General features: G+C 43.9%; 2 protein-coding genes across 2 annotated transcripts in view; one reads left to right on the top strand and one right to left on the bottom strand.

The window, feature by feature from the left end:
- Nucleotides 1–14019: 14019 nt before the first annotated feature.
- Nucleotides 14020–27246, bottom strand: ZNF671 (zinc finger protein 671). The gene is given in 9 exon segments (XM_061140671.1): nt 14020–14282; nt 14285–14822; nt 14824–14935; nt 14937–15085; nt 15087–15232; nt 16068–16174; nt 16784–16920; nt 19266–19326; nt 27137–27246. Coding segments are annotated over 9 exon segments (1623 nt in total).
- The window catches only part of LOC133054992 (zinc finger protein 418-like), a 32845-nt gene continuing 32131 nt past the window's right edge, over nt 27230–27943 (top strand). The window contains exon 1 of the mRNA XM_061140442.1: nt 27230–27482. Coding sequence (XP_060996425.1) covers nt 27450–27482 — 33 coding nt within the window. The 5' untranslated portion in view covers nt 27230–27449. The remainder of the gene's footprint in view (nt 27483–27943) is intronic.

Genomic DNA, 27943 nt, shown 5'->3' with positions numbered 1-27943 from the left:
AACGCTGCCCCCATTCCTGATCCCATTCCAGTTCTAAAGGAATCAAAGCCACAGCCACTACTGCTGTTCCCCAAAGGTGTTCCCTGAGGGGAAATCAGGATGCAGACAGACAGGAAGCATTCTGTGCCTGGGACAATGACCCTTAATAGTTAAGATGCATATCTAAGGACTAATGTTAAGAAGCCCAGATTCCTGCATCCTCTCATACACAGAAAAGAAGCACTAAAATCATTAACTTGAGTTTGTTCTTTGTGATTATCAGTGATCCTTTAATGGTCAACTGCCTGTTTTTTCCAGGAAAAAAAAAAAACTCCTTCTCTATACCCCAGCTTTTCCCTTACCTCTATGGAGCAGTTCCTCAGAGCTGTGTGAGAGATTGTTACTAGAGTTAAAATTTTGAGTAACATCCCTGAATAGAACAACTTGCAACTTTTATGTTATGTCTTCCACTTCTATCTACAACTGAGGTGTGAGGGGCATCATTCAATAGAGCCATTCAGGCAAAAAGGAGTCCATGGGTTGCTAGAAAATTGGTTATTGCTCTCAAATATTTGTAACCGGAAGCATTAGAGTAACTTTTGTGAGTTTCAGTGTGAATTGCTAGGAACAATAGAAAAGATCCCTTTCAGGTCCCGACTGGCAAGAAAAAAAACAATCAACTGGGTAAATTTTAAAAGTAATTGTCTTTATTGATTGGTTCATGAATTAAGCATCAACCCTTCTAGCAAGCAAGGGGGAGTTCTGAAGGGCTACAGAGAGGAAAACTTTTTTTAAAGTAGGAAAAGGAAGTCATCAATAGATAGGATGATTTCAGGCTTAGATAACCTACCTATGGAGAATGGAAGGGGTCTAGGCACCAGATTACCTCATCTTCCTTTGAGGGAGATGGAGAGGGCCCCATGTGACATATTACCTCATTGGTAACAACCAGAAAATTATTTTTTTTCAAACTTTAAACTTTTTATTTTGTTTTAGGGTGTAACTGATCAACAGTGTTGTGGTAGTTTCAGGTGAACAGTGAAGGGACTCAGCCATACATATGCATGTATCCATTTTCCCCCAAAACTGCTCCCATCGAAGCTGGTACGTAACATTGAGCAGAGTTCCATGTGCTATACAGTAGGTCTTCATTTCAACCAGAAAATTCTTAAGTGATTCGTTAAGGCTACATTTCCAGAGAAAGTTGAAGAGTCAATTAGGTTAGGTATTAAGTCCCGGTTTGCTGTCATGGCCTATCATAAGTAACTTCGTATTCAGCCTGTGGTTTTCTTGTGAACAGATGGTGGGTCACCCTGAAGTAAACAACAAGGTCTGCTTCTGGTCCGACACAAAACCTCTCTCTTGCCTGCACAATTAGGAATTTTCTCACTCATTGAGGAACACTTTTATCTATTGTAATACTTTTAATTCATATCCCCAGATACATGCAGTTGCTCTGAGCAATCAAACAAAAAGCAACTTGACTGAAGTTTTGGGCACTACATAGAAGCTTTGATTTTCAGTTGGAGTGCATGTGCAAAAGGGAGCATCTGAACCCTGATAAAAAAGCATTTCTGAACCCCTGGATCTCATCTTCTAGGCAGTGATCATTATTTCTGCAAGCCTTGGTGTAACATTTTGTATGTGGAGTTGAGATTATATCAGAAAAACTGCCGCAAAATGTGCACTTCAGAAAGTAGTTAATAATGTTTATGTAGTTCTTTAAAGATAGTAGCAGGGCTTCCCTATTGACTCAGTGGTATAGAACCCACCTGCCACTGCAGGAGACTTGGGTTTGATCCTGGGCTCAGGAAAATACCCTGGAGAAAGAAATGGCAGTCCACTCCAGTATTCTTGCCTGGGAAATCCCATAAACAGAGGATCCTGATGACAGTCCACGGGTCACAAAAGAGTCAGATACGACTTAGTAAACAACAACAAAGATAGTAGCAGAAATAGCTCTAAGGACACGTCAGTAAAGGCTGAAAAAACTTAAGACCTCAAGGTTTGGAGGAGGCTCTGTGAAGTCAGGAAATACAAAATCAAGCCAAGCATGTGATTGTCTTAAACTTTGGTCATTGTGTGTATTTTGTTTTCAAAACGTGATTCTTCTTCATCCCTGAAAACATGGAGCAATACTACTTTGCAGTGAGAGTTAAAGAGGACATTAAGAGTACTTGGAATGGTAAAAATAAGAGGAAAACTGAGGTATCATGTGTCGTGGTCCAGGCATGGGTTGGAAAAGAATTTCCAGACATGAGACAGGATGAAGGGAAAATAGAGTTTATTAGAGTGGGAGGTGCTGTTAGAATAGTGGGCCAGGTCAAGGGACAACCGACGTTGAACATCCTTAGTCCAATTTTATACCCAGGGTACAAGGAGTGGGATAGGGATCTTGCAAGTCATTTGCTGGTTAGATGAGGCACATATACTGAGTTGGTGGTGGTGGTTGTGGGGGATAAGGCAAATATCTTCTCACTATGGGGTAGGAGGGGAAATGGGTTATACTGTTCCATTAATAGTTACAACATGGGGGAGGGAAGGACAATAAGGGTCTGGTTTTTCCATTCCTGCACTCCAACCCTCCTTGGTTATCTGCTCCTTCATCTTTGGGTCACCACATCATGTTTATTTACTGCTCTAACAAATGATCATTGAGCAGACACTTGATTTTCAGGAATTTTTTCTAGGTGCATGGGAGAAATTCAGGCACAGGAGAAACAAAGAGCCCTGCTTTGGTGCAGCTTCTATTATATTTAAAGAAAACAACAAGAAACATAAAATAAGAGATATAAATTACATAGTATGTTAGAATATGGCAGGTGCAATGGAAACAGAGGTGGTTTTGCTGAACAGAAGGGATGGGATGTAATAGCACAAGGAACAGTAAGTCCTCCTTAATAAGAGCACCACTGAGCAAGGATAAGCCCTGTGGGTTTTTATGTCATTGTTGTCTGTTAAAAGAGAAGTGTCCTACATTAAGATTTTAAAGAGATCATTTGAGCAAACATCAATTCAAACTGGACAGCCCCAAACCTAAATAATGGAAAGGATTTTGGAGAGCAGGAAGGGAAGCAAAGTAAGGAAATAATCCCATTGGTTGTAGTTTAAGGAATAGACTTATTTGGGAAAGTCTAAGGGGGTGTTTGTGATTGATTGTTCTTAAGTTTCTATTTCTCTCCTTGGAGGCATTTACAAGAATTTACTCTGGCTCAAGTTTTGTTTTGCTTACAAGGCTGTTAAAGCATTGGAACCAACTCTGTCTGATGGCTTTCTTGTTTAATTACACTTCCAAGCAAAAGAAGCAGGTGGCTACATACCTTCAGTGTGTGGGGCTCACACAGTTGTCCTCAGCAGTAGAGGTCTGGTCCTTTTTTTTTTTTTTAGTTCCAGTCATTTTAGCCTTGAGTCCACTTGGATCACTGCAGAGACTGGGGGTGGAGGAGGGGATGTCCATTAGAAACCTTAACTCTGCTGCTCTCTGAGTCTGCAGATCAATAGCCCCATTATCCGGGGCTGGGAGGGAGGCAGCCTTCCTTGAACAACTACTCACAGTTTCCTCTCTGCACTGACCCTGTACATCAGCATCACCTAAGGACCCATTAGAAAAGCTAATTCTCAGTCCAAAACTCAGACACCTTGGGAGTAAGGTCCCTGTATCAATGTTTTTTTTTTTTTTTTTTGGTATCAGTGTTTTAAGAAGACTTCAGGTGACACAGATGCATATGTTAAAAAAGAACAGGCCCAAAGTAGAGTCATTTACTCCTTATGGCAGTAAACCATGACTTAAGTGCAGTTTTGGCCTTCTGAAGAATCTTAACCAATGACTCCAGAATTTTCTGGTTGGCAGCCATGAGGCAGTCTATCACTAACGCCCTCTCCATCCCCCACAGGAAGAAGAACTATCTACCTGATAAAACCTTCACCATTCCCTTCCTCCCATTCCACCCCCAAGATACTCTGTCTCTAAAGTAATCTTTTTCTTTTGCTAATATCATCCTTGCACCACCCTTCTTCTCAAGTTCCTTTCTGTACAACCCATCTGAGTATCCTTTTAGTTGCTACATGGATCATGATCGCCTTATAAAACCAATTAGATCTCCAAAGAAGAATTGTGTTTATTAACACAAGTAGTAATATAACAGGAAGGAAAGGGGCAGGGTACAACTTTTGAAAGAATGACATAGCCCAAGTGATCCAACATAAACTGATTAGAATCAAATGGGACCAAGATGGCAGACAAGACTAGACCTTGATCCTCGATCAGCAAGTGAAATGGCACATACAGAGGTGCCATGACAGTTCCAAGGCACTGTTAAGAGACTAAGGAGCAGGCAGTGGTCCATAGCCTAGAAATCTCCTTCCCTTCCCAAAAATCGTTGGAATAATCCTCCTGCTCTTTAGCGTATGAAATTATCCAGCTTATAAAAACTAACTAGATCACATTTTTGAGGCTACACTGCACTCTGCTATGGCCCATATTCTGTCTGAGGGGTATGCTTCTCTCTAAATCTGAATAAATCCACTTCTTACCTATCACTTTGTTTCTCACTGAATTCTCTCTGGGAGGAGACATCAAGAACCTGAGCTCCATTAGGTCCTGAAACCAGGTACCGTGGGTTTTGGCTGGGTTTAAGTCCCAGCCATGTGGGTTCAAGTCCCAATCTGTGGTAAATTGTTTCAATAAGAGGTTCCATTCTCACACTGTGTTTCCTGTGGCCAGGGTGCCTGAGCTTCCTGTCAGTAGTATAAATCTACTCTGTGCTTACTCCCTCAGTCTTCTCAGACTCTTTGCAACCTGCCAGGTTCCTCTGTCCATGGGATTTTTCAGGCAAGAATACTGGAGTGAGTTGCCATTTCCTCTTCCAGGGGATCTTCTCCATCCAGGGATCAAACCTGGGTCTTCTGGGTCTCTCGCACTGCAGGTGTATTTTTTAACCACTGAGCTATCAGGGAAGCCCAAACCTCTTCTATAGCTGCAGAATTTTAGAACTGTGGTTGCAAAAGTTTATTAGTGCACATTTGTTATCTTAATTTAAAAAGCTAAATTTCAAGAAAGCAGAATGGAAGGACCTTGAACTTACCTCCTCTCAGGAACACACCAAAATCACAACTAACTGCTGAACAACTATGGATTAAAAAAACTGTAACCTACAGAAAAAGATCTACAGCTAAAGGCATAAAGAAGAAACCACAACGAGATGTAATTATATTCCAATTAAATAAATTTTTTAAAAAATTAACATGTAGGGATTTCCCTGGCAGTGGTTAAAACTCTGTGCTTTCACTCCCAGGAGACAAGAGTTTGATCACTGGCTAGGAACCTAGGATCCTGAATCACCAGCTGCACAATTAAAAGAAAAAGTTTAAAGTGCAGAATGTCGAGTTTGGATTATTACTCCTTTATAATCATAGAAAGTGAAAAACCTCTAATCATTATACTTGGTACAGGAAAACAATATTTGCCAATAAAATATCTTTTGCCCTGGACTAATGGCTGTATGTGTGTCTGTGTGTTCAACATGTACCTATGCACAGTATTTTTCTTAGTACAGGAAAGTCATTCTTTACCCGACTGCACTGTAATTTTCTCCATTAACCATGAATCATGGATTACCCGCTTGCTGAAGCGCTTGGCCCTGACTTGCACAGACTGCCGCCTAGAGGCGCCCAAGCTGGGAGTGACCTGGGCTGGTCCAGAGATCCCCGCGCACCGGTGGGCGGAGGGCGGAGGAGTCAGCAGATGGCGAGGACCCGGCTGAGACCCTCAAGGGCCTCCCCAGAAAAGAGTGAGCCTGAACTCTGGGCAGGGCATCGCCTTTGGGCTACGCAGTAGAAAATTCGACCCAGAAGAAGGGAGAACTCAGCTTGGAAGGTCCTACCTATTAATAAATCGCCTTGGCAGGGCCCAGACACTCCTGTGTGTCGCCCGGGTCCCCGCGCCACCCCTGTTTTTCCACCCAGCAAAGGACTCAGCCTGACTCTGCACCCCGCCTGACTCGCACCTTCCTCCTGCAGGTCCCCTCTAAGATGCGATCTCCACTCAGCTGTGGCCCAGGGGCCGGGAGCAGGAGGGCCTCAGAGGAAAAGCCCTCATCAGGTTCCTCTGGGAACCTTCTCCCTGGGCTCCTGCAGGACCTTCCGCCAGGTGTCTCTGGGTGCCAGCCCTCCTGAGAAACCTCACCAGGGACCCGGAGGCCCACAGGGACCCCGCTCAGCAATTGAGGTGTCTGGGAAAGCAGTCCCAAATGGTGGTGAGGTCAATGGAGGGTAGCTACCTGTTAGAGACCATAAGTCAGTAATTACAGAAAGGGATAGATGAAAAGAACGGCTGAAGAAAGATGTTCAGAGGGTGAGAAGCCCTTACAATGAACCTGGTAAATGCAAGGACTGTGGCTGTGTTGGGTACCTTTCCAGCCCTCCAGTCTCTCCCGACCCTCCTCCCACTGTCCCTTTGGGGAGGTTGCATATGTGTTCCAGCACCAGATGGCTGCTAAGGTGAGGCCGCTCTGGGTTTCTGCTGATTCTCCAACCTGTTCAGGGAGGGCTCTCACCTCTGGCTGGTCAGGATTTTCTTTCCAGCTGGTGAGGCTTCCGGAACCTCCAAACAGCTTGCAGCCCCAGATGCTGATAACTGCCCAGCCTTGTAAAGTCTCCTCCTGCACATGCTAAGCTTAGTTTTCTACCAAACATCCAGGGGACCCCAAATCGAATTTTTCAGCTCCTTCTTTGAACACAGCCCACTTTTATGGTGGGAGCATTTATACCTTGGAAATTTGCTAGATATATGGTATTACTGATGTGAGTGTGAGAGTTAGACTGTGAAGAAAGCTGAGCGCCGAAAAATTGATGCTTTTGAACTGTGGTGTTGGAGAAGACTCTTGAGAGTCCCTTGGACTGCAAGGAGATCCAACCAGTCCATCCTAAAGGAGATCAGGCCTGGGTGTTCATTGGAAGGACTGATGCTGAAGCTGAAACTCCAGTACTTTGGCCACCTCATGCGAAGAGTTGACTCATTGGAAAAGACCCTGATGCTGGGAGGGATTGGGGGCAGGAGGAGAAGGGGATGACAGAGGATGAGATGGCCGTATGGCATCACCAACTCAATGGACATGGGTTTGAGTAAACTCTGGAAGTTGGTGATGGACAGGGAGGCCTGGTGTGCTGTGATTCATGGGGTCACAAAGAGTCAGACGGGATTGAGCGACTGAACTGAACTGAATGATATTACTGAATACTTGGATGTAAGACGGTGATGGTTAATAATGCAGACTGAACGTAAACATGTAATCTTCTCTGGTGGCTCAGTGGTAAAGAATCTGCCTGCCAATGCAGGAGAGCCAGGTTTGATCCCTAGGGTCAGAAGATCCCCTGGAGAAAGAAATGGCAACCCATTTAAGTATTCTTGCCTAGGAAATCTCATGGACAAAGGAGCCTGATGGGCTGCAGTCCATAGGGTTGCAGAGTCTGACACGACTGAGCATGCACACATATCCAGAAAATGAAACAGTTCTCAGCAATAAAAAGAATGAATTACTGGTATAAGGCTTATTGATGACTCTCAAAACAAGACAGCATCATGATGAATTTAGGGGAAAAAAGAGTAAACACTTCATGATTCCAATCAAATAAAAGTCTAGAAAATGCAAGCTAATCTGCTGTAGAGAAAGTAAGTTGATGGTTGCTGGGAGGGTCAGAAAATGCAGGGAGAGAGATTATAAAAGTGCATGAGGTAGGGTTTCCCTGGTGGTTCAAGGGTCAAGAATCTGCCTCCCAATGCAGGGGACACAGGTTTGGTCTCTGGTCTGGGAAGAAACCATGTGCCGTAGCACAACTAAGCCTGTGCACCACAACTAATAAGCCAGCATTCCAGAGCCGTGAGCCACAACTACTGAAGCCCACATGCCTAGATCCTGGGCTCCACAATAAGAAACACCTCTGCAATGAGAAGTCTGTGCACCACAACTAGAGAGTAGCCCCCACTCTCCGAAACTGAAGAAGGCCCTCCCGTGGTAACAAAGGTCCAGCACAGCCAAAAATAAAATAAATAAATCTTTTTTTAAAAAGTGCATGAGGTAAATGCGTAAGCAACAGGTATTATGATCATAGTTTTACAGGTTCATATGTATGGTAAAACTTCTTAAACTGTAAATTTTTTTTTCAAAACTGTAAATTTTAAACATGCACACTTTAATTTCTATCAATTATATTTTAACAGTCCTTTAAAAGTAGTTCAAAATAGAAACCTAAATCTCCCACTTCTTTCAGAAAATAAGCTTTGGTAACCCTATATTGACTCTATATAACCTCTCTTCCTAGACAGGTTAGTTTCATGTCCATTGCTGGAAGCAATGAAGGGTATTTTCATTTGTATCAACATGAATGCTGGCTGGACCGGGCCACGGAATCCATACACCTGGACTCTGAGATCTCCCTTTTCTTTATTCTTGTTTTCCTGCCTGCACAGCAATAGCCTTATGGGAATCCAAAAAAATTTAGATTATTTTATCTCACAGTGACCTCTGTCACACTTTCCATGGATCTGAAGGTTGAAGAATTTCTGTGCACGATGATCTTGCATAGCCATAGTCACCAGAACATCTGTGGACACATGTTTATCTTTTTTAATTTATTTTCATCTGTGCTGGGCCTTCAGTGCTGAGTGGTCTACTCCCTGTTGTGGTGTGCATGTGCAGGTTTCTCATTGCGATGGCCTCCCTTGTTGTGGACCAAGGCCTCTAGGGTGTGGGCTCAGTAGTTGCAGATCCTGGGCTCTAGAACACAGGCTCAGTAGTTGTTGTACATGTACATGTTGCTCCAAGGCACTTGAGATCTTCCCAGATCAGGGATCAAACCTATGTCTCCTGCATTGGCAGGCAGATTCTTCACCACTGAGCCACCAAGGAAGCCCTATGGACACACTTTTAGAAGAGGTACACTCCATTTGGATGACTGAAGCCTCCTCTACTCTCTATTAATCCAGCCTTCTGGATTACTAATTATGGTTCCCCCCCCACCCCCCTTAGTGTTACCAGTGAATCCTGTATTTCAGGGCAGGTGATTCCTTTGCAGGATCTGGGGGAGATTCCACTCAGTAGCCTGAGCACGATGTGATGTCAACAGAACAAGCAAAACATTCATGGTGTTTTGAAGCATTGGAGGTTGTGGCAACTGCTCCCTCTTCAGAGTGATTTTTAAAGTAATTTATTCATTTTTGGCTGTGCCAGGTCTTCCTTGCTGCTCGGGCATTTCTCTAGTTGTGGACAGCAGGGGCTACTCTGTAGCTGCAGTGTGTGGGCTTCTTATCACAGCGACTTCTCTTGTTGTAGAGCACGGGCTCTAGAGCCCAGACTCAGTAGCTGTGGCATAGGGGTGTAGTTGCTCTGAGGTGGGTGGGATCTTCCTGGATCTAGAATCGAACCCACATTTCCTTCATTGGCAGACAGGTTCTTTACCACTGAGCCACCAGGGAAGTCACAGGATGACTTCTGAGCCCACAAAATATTCTGGTATTGAAACCACAAATTAAGACCATGAAGCCCAGATATGTATCCTACTGGTTGTATTTATCTGCTAGAGCAGCTATAACAAAGCACCACAGACTGGGTGGCTTCAACAAAAGAAATTTCTTTTTCCACAAATTTAGAGTCAAGAAATCTGAACTTGTTTCAGCTTCGGTTCCTTCTGAGCCCTTTCTCTTTGGCTGGTAAATAGTGGTCTTCTCCTTAGACTGATTCTGTGCACATCTGTATCGAGATTTCCAATAACTTTCAGATCATGCCACTGAACTTGGTAAGAAATTAAATTCTAGTGGGACTCCTAAAGGCTTTATAAAACTGTTAACAAAAGATCAAAGATTAGTTACATGGGACCCAGTGAACTGATGAATACAGATAATTTTATGGGTTCGTCTGAAGTATTACTAGCTTTTAATCTTTGCTTCCCAGATAAAAGGAAATATTTACCTTTAAGCTAATAGTGATTTAAAGCAACTTGATAAATCTTTTCTCTCTAGCTGATCCCTCCAAAAGTTGGAAACTCTTAGTGAATCTTATTCTCATGGCATTATGGTACTTCCTTGGTGGTTCAGATGCTGAAGAATCCACCTGCAATGCAGAAGACTCAAGTTTGATCCCTGGGTTAGGAAGATCCCCTGGAGATGGGAATGGCAACCCACTCTAGTATTCTTGCCTGGGAAATCCCATGGACAGAGGAGCCTGGCGGGCTACAGTCCATAAGGTCAGAGACACGACTTAGCTACAGAGCACATGACTATGCACTCTGCTTACAGGATTCACAGGTAAGTGTCGCCACCTCCTGGCAAGTTCAGGAATCACATGATATTAGTTACCTTGACAAGAGAGGAATTCCCCCTTCGTGGATCACAGCCTTGTGGTGAAGGGCTTGCATACCTCAACGAAGCTAGGAGCCATGCAGTGCAAGGCCACCCAAGACAGAGGGGTCATAGTGAAGAGTTATGACAAAATCTGGTCAACTGGAGGAGGAAGATTAATCCCCCCAGGTCGGAAAGTGTCCAATATGCTACTGGGGAAGAGTGGAGGGTAATTCCTAATAGCTCCAGAAAGAATCAAGTGGCTGGGCCAAAGGGGAAATGATGCTCAGCTGTGGATGTGACTGGTGGTGAAAGTAGAGTCCAATGCTGTAAAGACAGCATCACCAACACACATGAGTTTGAGCAGACCTCGGGAGATAGTGAAGGACATGGGAGCCTGGTGTGCTGCAGCCCATGGGGTCACAAAGAGCTGGACACAACTTAGCATCTGAATAAGAAACAGAGGAATTCATCCAACTGTTTAGATAGATCTCTGACATCAGTCCCTTGGTATGGCTTCCCTTGCCTTGAAAGGCCTCTTAGAAGTTCAGTCTGAGGGACTTTCCAGGCGATCCAGCAATTAAAACAGCTCTGGGCTTCCATTGCAGGTGTGTGGGTTCAATGACAGATAGGAGAACTAAGATTCTGCATGCCCTTTGGCATGGCCAAAGAATAAAAAAAAAAAAAAGCACAGCATGTGTTATAAAAAGACAAAGAAAATGCAGAATTACATTGGGGGTCAGAGACCTCCAGGCAGTTTCACAGACTGTTACCCACACAGTGTTTTGATGAACTTCCAGATTAAGCCACAGATATCTGGGTGATGACTCCTGACTTTTGGAAGGCTCAAGTCAGAAGATATCGGCAGGGACTTTTATGCCTTTCTGGTAACAGTCAAGCCAGACTGCCTAACCATTACCATCAGTAATCAAACTGACCTTAGTGTTGTCACAGGATTTTAGGCCACGCTGCATGGCGTGTGGGGCCTTAGTTCTCCAGCCAGGCATCAAACCTGTGACCTCCAAATTGAAAGCACTGAGTCTTAACCACTGGACTGCCAGGGAAGTCACTGCCACAGGATTTTTTAACATTAAACAACACATAATAAATCCTGTTATTCTTATTTTAGCAAAATGTCAAAGCCGGATATTTAGAAGTCCCAAGAGACAAAGCTAGAACTGTTCTGGTTCAGTTTTAAAACAAATTTTATCTTACATGAAAACAAATGCCCAATACAGCAAAATTTCTGGGATGCTGGAATATAGTCACTCCAGTCATTTTTGCCGGAGAAGTCCGTGGACAAAGGAGCTTGGTAGGCGACAGTCCATGAGGTCGAAACTGTTGGCCATGCCTGAGTGATTACTTACAGAACAAGTGACTACATTAGGTGCGAGTTCTTGGATAAATGACACTATCCACCTTAAGAAAACAGAAAGGACAGACTAAATCCTATGTTTGGCAGCTGTATGATTATTCCACCATATCCTTATACCCTGGGAGTCAGGGCAGCAAACTGACAACCGATTAAACCTCTTTCAACAGGAGTTACCAAAAACACTGGGTAAGTCACAAAATGCATATCTCTGGAATCCTAGATTTTCATTATCTCAGCCCCCATTCTCCTTTCTGCACAGCAATAGACTTGACCTGATTCATCGAGTCTAGGGACTTCCCTGGAGGTCCAGCAATTAAGACACTGCACTTCCACTTCAAGGGTGTGGGTTCAATCCCTGGTGAGGGAACTAAGATCACACATGTTGCATGGTGTGATTTTAGAAAAGTAAGAAAAAAAACTGATTCATCAAGTTTAAGCAAATCCACAGAATGTTTATAGATTGTCATGCAAGTGAACTTGGCTATAGAAGAAACACAGCACTGGAGGTCCTGACAATTTCTATACCCTCTCATCCTGTATAGCTATAGAATGGGAATATCTGAGGAGGTACCTTTAGCAAGTACATCCCTCTAGGGTGCTGTAATCTCTCCAACTGCTTATTATGCATACTCAGTGTTTCTGAACCAATATGGTTCCTGTAGGACACCCAGCTAGTGACACTTGCCTCCCAAGTTCTGAACTCAGACTCCTTGGCAGATACCGGGGACCAATTGCTTCTTACTAATGCTTGAGAACATTCTACAGGAACAAGGGACCATCTGGTTATCTTCATACTTACAAATAAAACTAGTATTGAGGCCACATGTATCTGGTGGGACCCAGAAGTCAGTCCTATAGTATCTTGATAGCAATGCAAACTGGGCCAAAAATGGACAGCTATTCTTTGCCATCATATTGGACTCTCTGAAGCACAGAAATCTGAGGGTTCTCATGAAATCTGTTTACCCTTTCACACTGGTAGTACACAACTGTGTCCTTAACAGACTCCACACAGTAAACAGAATCCTCAAGATTACAGGTAGCTCAGAGTAGGGACTTTATTACTGTACTAAAATGAGCAGGTGTGAGGCTCATGGTTCCAAGACTGGGGGACTTGCAGACTGTATTTTACACTCCTAATGAGACCAAGACATCCCAAAGGTAAATCTCTGCAGGCTTTCTGGAGAACACACGTGCTGATCCTTTCCATACTGAACCCAGTAAAAGGGGGAAAATAAGGCCCCCTGTGGGTCCCTGAGGCTACTCCTGACTCCTCCAGGGGACTGGGGAGACAGCAGAGGTCGGCCTGCCTGAGCCTGTAACCAACACACATGTGGGACTTCTCCCATATGCAGGATGCCCTCTACCACCGGCAAAGGCACTTAGTGTAGAATGTGTACCACAGCTCCTGAAAGCAACTCACACAAGGGGCGCTCATCGAGAGCCTTCCTGTTGTGAGTGTTTATATGTATGAGGTGTCACTTCTGATTGATGGCTCTCTTACAAAGCCCATGCTCAGATCTTTACTCTGGGGAGTTGTCAGGGTGAACAAGGAGATAGCATATTCCCTGGACTCTAAAGCCATTGTCCAGTGTGGCCTTTCTGTGCTAATAAGGTTTGCTGTTGTTCAGTCACTCAGTCTTTGAGAACCCATGGACTGCAACATGCCAGGCTCCCCTGTCCTTCACTGTCTCCTAGAGTTTGCTCAGATTCATGTCCCTTGAGTTTGTGATGCCATCCGACCATCTCATCCTCTGCCACCCTCTTTTCCTCTTGCCTTAATCTTTCCCAGAATCAGGATCTTTTCCAATGAGTCGGTTCTTCACATCAGGTGGCTAAAGTATTGGAGTTTCAGCTTCAGCATGTCTTCAATAAATATTCAGGGTTGATTTCCTTTCAGATAGACTGGTTTGATCTCCTTGTAGTCCGGACACTCAAGAGTCTTCTCCAGCACCACAGTTTGAAAGCATCAATTCTTTGGCACTCAGGTATCATTATGGTCCAACTTTGGTCTTTGGGAAAAGGCTTTCATGCTTCCCTGGTGGCTCAGTGGTAAAGAATCCACCTTCCAATGCAGTAGATATGGGTTCAATCCCTGGGTTGGGAAGATCCCCTGGAGGAGGACATGGCAACCCACTCCAATATTCTTGTCTGGGAAACTCCATGGTCCATGCAAATTCCATGGGGTTGCAAAGAGTCAGACACAACTTAGTGACTAGAGAACAACAAAGGCTTTCCTATGTCTGCTGCACTCACAGGCACTGTCAGGAATTCTCAAGTGCCCAGCAAGCTGGGAGCATTGGGTAAGAGATCTCCCATGTTCCCTGCACTCTCACGGTTCTTCTCCAGTATGAGTCCTCTGGTGGAGAACAAGAATGTATTTGCAGTTGAACTCTTTCCCGCAGTTACTGCAAACATAAGTCCTTGCTCCCATGTGAACCTTCCAGTGCTGAGTAAGGTTTGGCCTTTGAGCAAACGCCTTCCCACACCTGCTACACTCATAAGGCTTTTCTCCAGAATGGGCCTTCTGGTGCTGAATGAGTTTAGAGATGCAACTGAAGACTTTCCCACATTTCCTGCACTTGTAGTCACTGTGTGAACTCACCAGTGTAAATTAAGGTTGGAGCTTTGACTGAAGGTCTTCCCACATTCGCTGCATTCATAGGGCTTTTCTCTAGTGTGAGTTCTCTGGTGCAGAACCAGTGTGAGTTTGCAGTTGAACTCTTTCCCACATTCACTGCACATGTATGGCCTTGCTCCTGTGTGAACCTCCTAGTGTTGAATGAGGTTTGATTTGCTGTTAAAGAATTTTCCACAGTTACTGAACTGAAAGAGCCTTTTTCCTGTGTGAACTCGCCTGTGTTCAAACAGGCCAGAGACCTGTCTGAAAAATTTCCTGCATTCGTTGCACTTGTAAGGCCTTTCACCTGTGTGTATGGTCTGATGTTTGAAAAGGTCACAGCTTTGGCTGAAGCATTTCCCACATTTGCTGCACTCATGAGGTCTCTCTCCAGTGTGGATTCTCTGATGTCAAGCAAGCGTGTCTTTCCAGGTGACTTCTTTCCCACATTCACTGCATTTGTTAAGCTTCTGTCCAGTACTAAGGGCTCCCCCACAACCAGTGCTCATGTGGGGGCTTCATTCTGTCATGAGGGACCTAGTGCTGAAAGTCAGAGGCAGCTGGCATGTGCATTATGCCTTCACCATGTACATAAATATTCTCCATCACACAGATTCTGCAGCTTTTCAGAGTCTCTGCTCTCATCCTTCCTGAAGAATTTCTCTCCACTGTGCTGTTTCTGGTGCTGGTGGAGGTCTGCACTGAACCAGAACTGTCTCCCGTAGGCCTCACACTTGTGTGGCTTCTGTTTGGCTTTCCCCTCCTGGTTATTCAGTAGGGTGAAAAATGTCTTTTGATACCGGGCCAGACATGTCATATGGCTGGGTCTTCAGACCTGCCACAGGGGTCCTAAATGGTGACATTCCTTCTAAAGAAACAGTCTGCTCAGAGGAAGCAGCCTCAGCCTCCACTCCATGGCAACAATCTGCAACAGAGGAGTGCCCAATGAGACACATGTTGACTTTCAAGGAGGGGACAACCCCACCATAAACATGTCTGACACACCCAGGGTGAGTCCATGGGACTATTCACAGGAGAGAGAGGTGGGACAGGTTGAGGAAGGGGTTGCTGTGCAGTGTGGGGCCTCTGAATGTCACAGAGTGGGGGAGGCCTCCTGACAGCAAAGACATGAGTACAAGTTTCAACAAACAGCTTCCAGGAGGAGGTTGATCATTGGGGCAGGTGAGTGCTAGGGAGAAAGGCATGTCCAGGTCCAGAAAATCCAGTTACAAGTGAGTAACTGGTGTTCAAAGATGACTGAAACATATGTGCACCTCTCATGAGACATGCAGTGCAGGCCAATGCTCTAGACAAATGCAGACTGAGCAGTAAGGAGTAGTGGGTGCAAGGTAGATGTTAGGGTCCAGAAGTCAGACTAGAAGTAAGTCACAGTGCTCAGAATATGGGGAAGAATAGGTAGATTTACTGTGTGGCCACGTGCATGCTCAGTCACTTCAGTCATGTCCAACTCTTTGTGACCCCATGGAGCCCACCAGGCTCCTCTGTCCATGGAACTTCCCAGGCAAGAATACTGGAGTTAGGTTGCCATGCCCCTCTCTTGGCAATCTTCCCAACCCAGAGAACACAGGGTTCCCAATCCCAACACAGGGATTAAACCTGTGTCTCCTGCAGTGCAAGTGGATTTTTTTTTAATGTGGAGACACCCACATAGGACTTGAAATCAAACACTGGCAGGAACAGTTGATATTTCTGTATTTGAACCCAACCTTGACATCCCACTCTTCTCTGTGTCCACTCACCATGTCCCATATGAGGCTCTTTCTCTGTGGCTGGAGTCATCTCCACCTGGGCAGGTATCCAGGTTTCTTCCCTCTGCTCCAGCTGCATGATGATGTGTGATCTGGTGGGTATGATTCTTGAGGGAAACCCAAGACAGGTGAGTACAGGCTCAGAGCAACCCATCTTGTGACAGACTACCAGTTAAAAAAATAATAATTATCACTGGGACTTCCCTGATGGTCCAGTGGTTAAGACTCTGAGCTTCCAATGCAGGGGCTCAGGTCTGATCCCTGGTGGGGGAACTAAGATCCTACATGCTGCACTGCATGTCCAAAATAATAATAATAATTATTATTATGAAAAGAACCATGAAGGAACCATCCAAGAGTCTCCATTAAGTAGTGAGTATATGAGTGCTTGAAACTCTGGTAGGATGGAGCTTCAGAAAAATGTCACCTGGAGCAAGAGGCCAGAACCTTGGGCACATAGGTGTCATAATTCTGGACAGATTCACCAACCCAGAAAGCAACTATAATTAATGGGCTCCACTGGGCCAACCATGCCTTGTGATCACTTAAACCTCAGCTTGTGTGGCTTTGGGGCTTCTCAGTAAGAAGTGAGGACACAGCTCCAGAGCTCATCCCTGGCATCTCCTCCAGGAGACACAGCAAGAAATCAGTGTGGGAAGGACAGGGTGGACCCTGGGGAAAAGGAAAAAGGAGATGGGGTTGGTGTGAGGGCCTTACCCAGGGAGGCTAAAAGTGCCAAGTTCTCCAGCATCATATTTCCATACAGGAATCTCTGGGCCTCACCAAGGAGCCTCCATTCTTCCAGGGAGAAGCACACAAACACATCCTCAGACAGGACACAGCCCTGCAAAGATGGAGACACAAGGTCCATGAGAAGTATCTCCACTGAACATCCCCACGCTGCTTACCCATAGCAATGTCCTGCTCCCTCATGTCCCCAGGTTGCCAGGTCACAGAAAGTACCAGGCACCTCTACCACTGGACCTCGCTCTCTCCTGACCACCCCCAGCAAGCACTGTATCAGCCCACAGCAACAAAGAGTGGGCTGTGAGATAGATGCCATCTAAAGTCCATGCCTGGGCTTTCCTGGTGGCTCAGTGGTAAAGGAGCCACCTGCCAACTCAGGAGACACAGATTCCATCCCTAATCCAGGAAGAGCCCACATGCCATGGAGCAACTAAGCCCCGTGCTGCTACTGAAGCCCTTCTGCCCAGAGTCAATGCTCTGCAACAAGAGAAGACGCCGCAGTGAGAAGCCCTTGTGCCACAACTAGAGAAAGCCCAGGTGTCAGTGAAGACACAACACAGCCAAACAAGCAAATAAGCAAATTTTTTACAAAAAGAGTCCGTGCCTGGCCCAGTTCCCCTAGGGAACCCTGTAACATACTTCCTGGGCATAATTCCTACATCTGGGCTCACTCTTTTCACTTACGTCTCCAATGACAGGGACCATCAGTTAACACTCCCTTCTCTCATGCACTTTGCTCTTCAGACTGTCTCCCTCACATCTTGAGCTACCTACCACCAGGCTTCTGTCCCACATCACAGATGTCACACTGGACTCCTCACAGGTCACCCTGCACACAACATGGACAGAGCACTTGGCAATGCAACCAGGCTGCCATCTTGTCACAAACCTCCAATGGCCCCCAATGCCAAAGCCCCCATTCCTGGTCTAAAGGCCCTGCAAGCTGGTCCTTTTCCTTTCTTCAAATCCCAGGGACCCAGAACCTCATGCACACCTCAGTTACTCTCAGCCCTCTTCCATTTCTCAGCTGTACATTGTATTAGTTTCCTATCACTGCTGGAAGAAGCCACTATGAGCTGGTGGCTTAAATCAACACAAATTTATCATCTTACATCTGGAGGGTGTAAATCCAAAATGGGCAAAGGTTCCAGGAATTAGGAAATGGAGGTCATTGTGCTGTTTATCACACACATGTTGTCCACACACTGGTCACAATATTTCTACACCTGAATATTAACTTGACAACAGACTTCCCCATTTCACTGGCTGGCATTTCCATCCTTTCAGCAGCTAAACTGAAAACTTTGAGTCCTCTCTCCTCGACTTCTGTCTCTCATAATCCACTTAAGAAAATAAAACCAGCTTTAGTAAAATTACAGCTTGAATGCCATGGAGCAGCTGAGCCTGTGTGCCACAACTACTGAGCCTGTGCTCCAGAGCGCTATCTCTGCAACAAGAGAAGCCACCACAGTGAGAAGTCCATGCACCACAACTAGAGTAGCCCCACAGTAATGAAGACTCAGTGCAGTCAAAAATAAATAAATAAAGTTAAAATCACAGCCTAGAATTACAACCTCTCGTGCCACTTTCACAGCAATCACTCCAGTGCAGCCCACCAACATTCATTTAGATGCCTGCGATAGTCTCTGCCTCAATTTCCCTGTGGTGTGACCACTTATAAAACTAAAATTCTCAGTGAGCTTATGGTTGCCAGGGGGCAAGGGAGAGTTAGGGGGTTTGGGGTGGACACGTACATACTGATTCATTTAAAATGGATAACCAATAAGGACCTACGGTACAGCACAGGGAACTCTGCTCAATGTTACAAGGCAGCGTGGTTGGGAGGGGAGCTGGGGGGAATGTAAACATGTATATGTATGGCTAGGTCCCTTTGCTGTCCATCTGAAACTATCACAACATTGTTAACTGGCTATGAAAAAGTGAAAGTGAAAGTGTTAGTCACTCAGTTGTGTCTGACTCTTTGTGACCCCATGGACTATAGCCTGCCAGGCTCCTCTGTCCGTGGGATTCTCCAGGCAAGAATACTGGAGTGGATTGCCACTCTCTCCTCCAAGGAATCTTCCCGACCCAGGAATCAAACCTGAGTCTCCTGCATTAGCATGTGGGTTCTTTACTGTCTGGGTCACCAGGGAAGCCCCTAACTGTCTATACCCCAATACAAAAAAAGTTAAAAAAAAACAAAAAAAAACACACACCTAAAATTCTGGTCCATAACCTCTGCAGAAACTGAACCTGATTTATATCCACTTCCAACTTAGGGATCAATCAGCCCTCTCCCTCCCGTGCCTGTGAACCTCAGCTTCAGGGAAGTGATGGTGCCCAACTCCCTTGTTATTACCAAGCTCTGAATAGGTGGCCTTCATTTATCTCATGTGGGTGGGCTTGTGTCGGGGTCCAGCCTCGGCAGGATCCAGGGGATACCCTCGGGATGAACGGTGTTGGCGAGAGAAGACAAGTGAAACCAGCCTTGATAGGGCCAAGTCTGCGAGGGAGAGAGAGAGAAAGAGAGAGAGAGAGAGGGAGAGTGACCAGCCAGGGGGTGCAGCAGAGTCTGGCAATGCTTTATTTTTTACCATAGCTTTTATACCCTAAGTTAGTACATTTTTAAGGGGAAGATAGTTTAACATTACATTGGCTTGTTCTTCACGAAACCAGGGTGTTTTCTGCATACTTCTTTGTTTATGAGGGTCTTGTGCATTATCTTCTGGCCTTGGGGCCTATTAACATTTTATGCAGGCCAGGTGAATGTAAACCTATTTTCTCTTTCTATGGTGATCTTAACTGAAAGGTAGTGGTCTCATAGGGCAACAGTACAGAGTAGAAGTATAACCTTGTTAACACAAAAATTAATCCTTCTGCAGAAGTTGTCAGTTGAGTTTATCTAAGAAGTTAACCTCACACTGACTCTGCGACTTTGGTGAGGCAGCCTCTGCCTAGCACTCCTGGCTGACAATGAACAACCATCTCATTGTTACTACACTAGAGCTAAGCTCTTATTTTTCTAGATCTATAACTATATTAACAATGGTTTCTATAATACAACCTTAGCACATTAAAAGCAAAAACACAGCAAGCAAACGTCAACCCAATAACCACCTTTAAAGTAATCATTTATTGAGGGCTTACTGTCTTCTTAGCCTGCCAGTTGCTCCCAAGCCTCAGGCTGCATATCACACCTCAAAATCTCTGTAACCAGATGAGGCTGGTACCAAACCCAAGTTCAACTGCTTGCCACTGGAAAAAGCAGACAAATGTTGGTGGGAAAGGAACAGTTGCTTTATTTAGGAGACCAGCAGTCTGGGAAGATGGTGGACTAATGTCCTGAGACCATCCAAGTTGCCGGTTATGAGACAAAGGATTTAAAGGCTGTGTGAGGAAGTGGGCTGCAGGGTGTGTGATCCACTTGTGCTCAGTCCTCAGATTGGTTGGCCTCAAGGTGAAATTTCAACAGGTCTGGTTCTGTCTGCTTGTGGTCAGCAGTTTTCCCCCGATGGGGGGCCTGCTTCCTGTAAAATCTCCAGCAGGCGCTCCACATCCTGAGTGAGATACGCTGATTCTGGCTGTTTTGGAGGTTCACAGCCTGCAAATACCAGCCTCTGAATTTGGGACCCAAAGCCAGCAGCTTCACTTCCATGATGTGGAATGCAAATTGAAGTTAAAACCTCTCTTGCAGACCTCTGTGAAATTACTTAAATATTCCTCAAACATAAATGAGCATTCACTAAAATAGTACCCATATCTTGGTAAGGTTACATTATTAAGGGCTTAAACCATGGCATGGTGCATGATTAGTGCTGGCTACATGGTTCTCATCATCAGGAACCTGGGCTCTCAGGTACCTGTGTGGTGGGAGGTGAGGCAAGGCTGCCTATGTACAGAGTTCTGGGCAATGTCTATCAGAATTCACACACACACACCATGGACCTATGAGGAGCCTTAACAGGAATGATTTAAAATTTTATAGGATGGCAGTGTGTACAATCTGTACCATTTAAAATTCATTTAGGAAGAAAATAATCACACATACAGAATAATGTCATCAATTTCAGGTAGCCAGTTTCATTAAGGGTATGTTCTTCTAGGCAAGATGATTCAAGATTTATAGTTTAAGAAACATTTTTCCCTCAGGAGTATATTTTTTTGAAACAGGCAAGAGCAATTTTTTAACTGCACCATAACGTATGTGGGATCCTAGTTCTCCAGCCAGGGATCAAACCCATGCCCCCGGCATCAGAAGTGTGGAGTCTTAACCACAGCATAGGATGGTAGCATAAACTTTTTATATCTTACTTTCAAATTCACAGCCTTTGAACTTACACTAGAACCAATCATGTGTTTGGCTTCAAACTGGCAAGGCAATCTATGACATGGTGTCCAGTGTCTGACTTCAGGGCCTGTAACCCCATTACTGATTATGGTACATTAGCCAGAAAGCCTCACTTCTCTAAGCGTCTGTTTCCTCATTTCTGAAAGTGGGAAACAACAGTTTTCATAGCACATGATTATTGGGATTATTACCTGGAGAATTACATGCCATCCTCTAGTCATTCTCCCAACAGTGCTTCAAACCTTTCACATTGGAAGACCAGGAAATGACTCCTGACCATTCATATTCTCTTGAGTTGATTCAGAGGCCTTCAGGTGCTCACTTCTTCCAGGAACAAGAACCTCACCCTCACCAGCCTCCCTGCCCCTACTATCCTCAGGTAAACTGGCCCTAGGTGGATCTGGCTAGTAAATGAAAGCTCAGCCTGAATTCCCATGACTCAGGCTTATCAGGTTCAGTCTTCAACAGGACACCATCACTTGATACTGGAGTCCAAAGTGAGCACAAAACTCTCAGAGGAGGGAAAAACTGAAATCAAGTTCTATAAGAAAGACTGCTCCATTTATTTAAGTCATCTTTAATTTCTCTGAGCAGAAGTGTTTTTCTGGATTTCAGCTAAACTTCGAAGTTTTCAGTAATACTAAAAAAATTATTTTGTAGTTTTCAATAAATGAGGAATGAATATAATCAAAGAATTTGCATATATTTAATTATATTTATTCCTATTTTACTTTTTATGCTATAGATTTAGAAAATTTATTCAATTGTTTTCTATGTATTACTAATACATAGAACACAGTTCATTTATATCTATAACCTCTGTCTACCATATACACACATGTATTTATAAATATATATAAAGAGAAAAAGAACTATACACAGCACTTTGCTGCATTCAACTATGCTAGTGAGTTTTTTGCATCAAATGATATGTGATTTTTCTTCTTTAACCTGTTGATATGGTGGATAACATTCTTTGTTTTTCTCATATTAAATAAGTCCAACACCACTAAAAAAAGAATCTCTCTGATTACAGTTATGTAATTCAAACACATTGCTGAATTTTATTTGCTAATATTGTTTTTAATGATATTTATATTTATTTTCATGAGGTGTGAGTATGCTCAGTTGCATTCAATTCTTTGACTGTAGTCTGCCAGGCTCCATTTTCATGAGGTTGGTTTAATTTCAGATGTTTTAGAATGTTTTTTACATTCTCTGTTCTCTAAAGATTGCTGTATTTGGTATGCAGTTCTCAAATGTCAACGGGTTTATCTTATCATATGCCTGATAATCACCTTGACTCCTTCTTCCACTGGTTGCTCTTATTTTTGTCATTTAGGTTGGAGTTGTATTTCTTGTTCTAATTAATACAGTTTCCTTGTATGTCCTGTGTGCTCATCCTTTGGCAGTTTTAGAAACTGGAGATATAGTCTTTTGCTCTTTAAATTTTAACTGTCATGAGCTTTATGGAATAGAAGCCTGCAATTCTAAAAGAAATTACTCATCAATTTCCCCACACAAAATATTTTGTTTTTTGGTGATATTTTAAATTGTTCTTGAGACTTCCCCAGCAGTCCAGTGGTTAAGATATCACACTTCCAACACAGGGGGCATGGGATTGATCTCTGATCAGGGAACTAGGTCTCACATGCTGTGTGGTACAGTAAAAAAAAGTTAAAAAGAATTATTCTTGCCCGTTTAAAAAAACTATTCTCCTAATTTATCTTCTATTGGTTTCCTTATTTCTTTTGCTTCCCTGATGGCTCAGGTGGTAAAGATTCCATCTCAATGCAGGAGACCTGGGTCCGATCCCTGGGTCTAGAAGATTCCCTGGAGAAGAAAATGGCAACCCACTCCAGTATTCTTATCTGGAGAATCCCATGGACAGAGGAGCCTAGTGGGCTGGGACAGTCTATGGGGTTGCAAACAGTCAGACACAACTGAGCGACTAACACACAATTTCTTTTACTCTTTGATACGTAATAGTTCTTATTTTAAAACTTACTGAAATTTACTTTATGCCCCCAGAGTTTAATTTATCTCGGAGGAATGTACTATGTGTACCTGAAAAGAATGTGTATTCTGCTGTAGACTGAAGTAATGTCTTATACATATTTACTGAATAAAAATAGCTGATGATACTGGTCATGTCTTCTGTATCCTTATTATTTTCCTGCCTGTTCTATTAATTATTGAGAGTAAAGAATTTTGAAAGCCTATTCTTAGGTACAAATATACTTAGCATTTATTTATTTATGGCCATTCGACTTGCAGGATCTTAATTTGACCAGAGATCAAACCTGTGACCTTTGAAGTAAAAGCACATAATTCTAACCACTGGAGTGCCAGGAATCCCCCAGTTAGCATTTTTAAATATTCTTGATTAAATTACTTGTTTAATATTATAAAATGGCCATGTGTTTTCTTTGGTCATATTATTTTTCCTTAAGTTTTTCTTATATTAAAATAACCTCTCCAACACTTCTTTGGTTAGTATTCATGTATTATTTCATTCCATTCCTTTTCACTTAAATTTATGTTTGTAATTAAGGATTATTTATTATAGGTTCTCCAAGAACTTAATCACTTGAAAAAAATTTTCCCTATAATTTAAATATATGAGAGTATTTATTTTATTTTATTTTTTTTATATGAGAGTATTTAAAGCAAAAAACTGAAAAATAATTGTAGGAACAAAAGTATAACTTATTCATTCACATACATCTTCTTAGAAAGAGATAAATCAAACAAAGAATAAGCATATAGATGATATTAGTAATATAACATTCAGAAGATACACATTTATCTTGATTTTACACTGTTGAACATTTGAAAAATCACACTCACTAAGGTAAAAATGAAGCCACAATATAGAAAGGTTTCTGAATTCTCTATGAACATATCCATATTTGTTTACTACAGCAGTGCAGTACTAAGATTTATAACAAGAAATACATATTTGGTCTTTGTCCAGGTTTCCAGCACAGAACTCATAAAACCTTAGGTCTTTCCTAAGGGAGAAGCCAAATCAAAAACAGCACTCATTTGTGGATGTGACTGGTGATGGAAGTAAGTCCGATGCTGTAAAGGGCAATATTGCATAGGAACCTGGAATGTTAGGTCAATGAATCGATGCAAATTGTAAGTGGTCAAACATGAGATGGCAAGAGTGAACATCGATGTTTTAGGAATCAGAGAACTAAAATGGACTGGAGTGGGTGAATTTAACTCAGATGACCTTTATATCTACTACTGTGGGCAAGAATCCCTTAGAAGAAATGGAGTAGCCATCCAATTTCCTGAAAAACAACTCTGGCAAACATCTTAATTGTTTAGGCATTACAGCTGAGATGACATGAAGGCATTTTACAGTTCATTTATTTATTAAGCGAGTTATAGTTTAATGGGCTTCTCAGGTGGTGCTAGTGGTAAAGAATCCACTTACCAGTGCAGCAGATGCAAGAGAGGTGGGTTCAATCCCTGGGTCAAGAAGATGGCCTAGAGTAGGAAATGGCAACCCATTCCAGTATTCTTGCCTAGAAAATTCCATGGACAGAAGAGTCTGGTGACTGCAGTCCATGGGGTCACAAAGAGTCAGACACGACCGCACGACAGAGCACACAGTTTAATAGATCTAACTGATGAGTCCTCTCAGTTTCAATAGCAGTTATGTGTTTTGTGCTTGTCTCAGGCTATTGATAACCAATGTCTCCTTTGTCTGTATCAACAGTGATTGGCCTACCCAGCAAAGAACACTCTTTTTTAAAATCCATATTATATACCTTATTCCTCAATATTCTTTTGCCCAATCATTCCAGGGCCAGGCTCCAGGCAACTAGATATCACTCCTGTACACCAAGTCTCTCACCTCAGTTATTCAACTTTATTGTTCTTGTTTAGTCACTAAATGGTATCCAGTTCTTTGTGCCCCATGGACTGTACCTGCATGGCTCCTCTGCCCATAAGATTTCCCAGGCAAGAATACTAGAATGGGTTGGCATTTCCTATTGAAATAGCCAATCTTAAGCTGTTTGCTCTGCCCTTGCCTTGCCTTTTCCTTGAAACCTCGTGAAGGATCTGGCCTGGACTTCCCCTCCCTTCAGCATGTATGACAGGATGACAGTATACAGCCTTGTTGTACTCTTTCCCAATTTTGAACCATTCCATTGTTCCATGTCTGGTTCCAACTGTTGCTTCTTGACCTGCACACAGGTTTCTCAGGAAGCAGGTAAAGTGGCCTGGTATTCCCACCTCTCTTTTTTTTTCCCCATCTCTTTAAGAATTTTCCAGTTTGTTGTGATGCACACAGTTAAAGGCTTTAGCATAGTCAGTGAGGCAGAAATAGATGTTTTCTGGAATTCCCTTGCTTTTTCTATGATCCAACGGATGATGGCAATTTGATCTCTGGTTCCTATGCCTTTTCTAAATCCAACTTGAACATCTCAAAGTTCTTGGTTTACACACTGTTGAAGTCTAGCTTAAAGGATGTTGAGCATTACTTTTCTAGCTTGTGAAATGAATGCAATTGTGTGGTAGTTTTAACATTCTTTGAATTGCCTTTCTTTGGGATTGGAATGAAAACTGACCTTTTCCAGTACTGTGGCCACTGCTGAGCTTTCCAAATTTGAGGGCATATTGAGTGCAGCACTAACAGCATCATCTTTTAGGATTTGAAATAGCTCAGCTGGAATTCCAGCACCTTAATAGATTTGTGAGTATCTCAAATTTTATTTCCTGGGAGCAGGCTGATCTTCACAGAGTATGAAATTACATCTTTCTCCTGCAGTTCACAAGAAGTAAAGCCCCTCAGTCCATCTAGGTGGGATTATCACTTTCACGTATTTCTCAGAGTAATGCATGGATGGAAAGTTCTTTAAGAGATGGGAATACCAGACCACCTTACCTGCCTCCTGAGAAATCGGTATGTGGGTCAAGAAGTGACAGTTACAACCAGTCATGGAACAACAAACTGGTTCCAAATTAGGAAAGGAGTACATCAAGGCTGTATATTGTCACCCTGCCTATTTAACTTAAATACGGAAAACATCGTGTGAAATGCCAGACTGGGTGAAGCACAAGCTGGAATCAAGATTGCCAGGAGAAATATCAATAACCTCAGATATGCAGATGACACCATCCTTATGGCAGAAATCAAAGAGGAACTGAGGAGCCTCTTGATGAAAGTGAAAGAGAAGAGTGAAAAAGCTGGCCTAAAACTCAACATTCAAATAACTAAGATCATGGCATCCAGTCCCATCACTTCATGGCAAATAGATGAAGAAACAATGGAAACAGTGACAGACTGTTTCCTTGGGCTCCAAAATCACTGCAGATGGTGACTGCAGCCATGAAATTAAAAGATGCTTGCTCCTTGGAAGAAAAGCTATGACCAACTTAGACAGTATATTAAAAAGCAGAGACATTACTTTACCAACGAAAGTCCACTTAGTCAAAGCTATGGTTTTTCCAGTAGTCATATATGGATGTGAGAGTTGGACCATAAAGAAAGTTGAGCGTCAAAGAACGGATGCTTTTGAACTGTGGTATTGGAGAAGACTCTTAAGAGTCCCTTGGACTGCAAGGAGATCCAACCAGTCCATCCTACAAGAGATCAGTCCTAAATATTAATTGGAAGGACTGATGCTGAAGCTGTAACTCCAACATTTTGGCCACCTGATGCAAAGAATGACTCATTTGAAAAGACCCTAATGCTGGGGAAGATCGAAGGCGGGAGAAGGGGACGACAGAGGATGAGATGGTTGGATGGCATCACTGACTGGATGGACATGAGTTTCAGCAAGCTCTGGGAGTTGGTGATGGACAGGGAAGGCTGGCGTGCTGCAGTCCATGGGGTCGCAGAGAGTCAGACACCATTGAGCGACTGAACTGAACTGATTCTCTGATAGTCAAGACCGTCAACACCCTTTCCCAGTGGCCTCTAGAGCGCTAGAAACTACATTACCCAGAAGGCTGTGTGCCGTTTTGAGCCAATGACAGGACAACATAAAGGCATTTCCGTGCCTGTGGCTCTCCTCGGGGCGGGACTTCCGGCGTCCTCCTCCTGGCGGCCATTTATATTGCTTTTCTGTGTGTTGTCGCTCGGGAACGCTACGTTGGGAGTGAGGTGACGGGATTGAGAAGGTCCAAGAGGCAGCGCAAAGAGGCGGGTCTCAAGTTCGGCGACGCCGTCCGGGGTCCCCCGCTCCAGGCCCCAAATCTCGCGCGCTGTGCCCGCTTCCCGTCTCCTCTCCCGCCGGCTCTGGCCACAGAGTCCGATGGCTGCGGCGGCGCTGAGGGATCAGCCTCAGGTAAACGCAAGTCCCCTGGGCCCTTACCGTTCTCACCCCACCAGACACTAAAGCCCGAAGTGCGTGACGCCTGCTCACGTGCCTGAAGCCCGGCCCTGGGGTCCAGGCCGGTGAGGTGGTCGTGGGTGGGGCCCTGTGTCTGACAGTGTGATGGAGCCGGGGAGAGGGTGACAGGCAGAGGAACCTTACAAACGTTTAGAGGTCGGATATAGGCGAGAAGGTCCAGGAAAACTGGCGTGGATCTGGTGTCTGCAGGGAACAGAGTGTGACAGAGTGATCTTGATCTAGGGTGGATCTACCTGCAGTGAATTGAAGCGGGTGACTGGGTGGGTATGCTTCGGTTCCTGGCCAGAGATTGAGGGATTGAGGCAGGTTGGTGGTGGTGTGAACACCGAATCCTAGTCACTAGACCAGTGGTCAGTGACAAGGGCCTAGCCCTTCAGTTTTGCAGGAAAAAAATT

The sequence above is a fragment of the Dama dama genome, chromosome 4 (genome assembly GCF_033118175.1).
Source record: "Dama dama isolate Ldn47 chromosome 4, ASM3311817v1, whole genome shotgun sequence".
NCBI classification, from domain to species: domain Eukaryota; kingdom Metazoa; phylum Chordata; class Mammalia; order Artiodactyla; family Cervidae; genus Dama; species Dama dama.
This window is presented reverse-complemented; position numbering and strand designations above follow the sequence as displayed.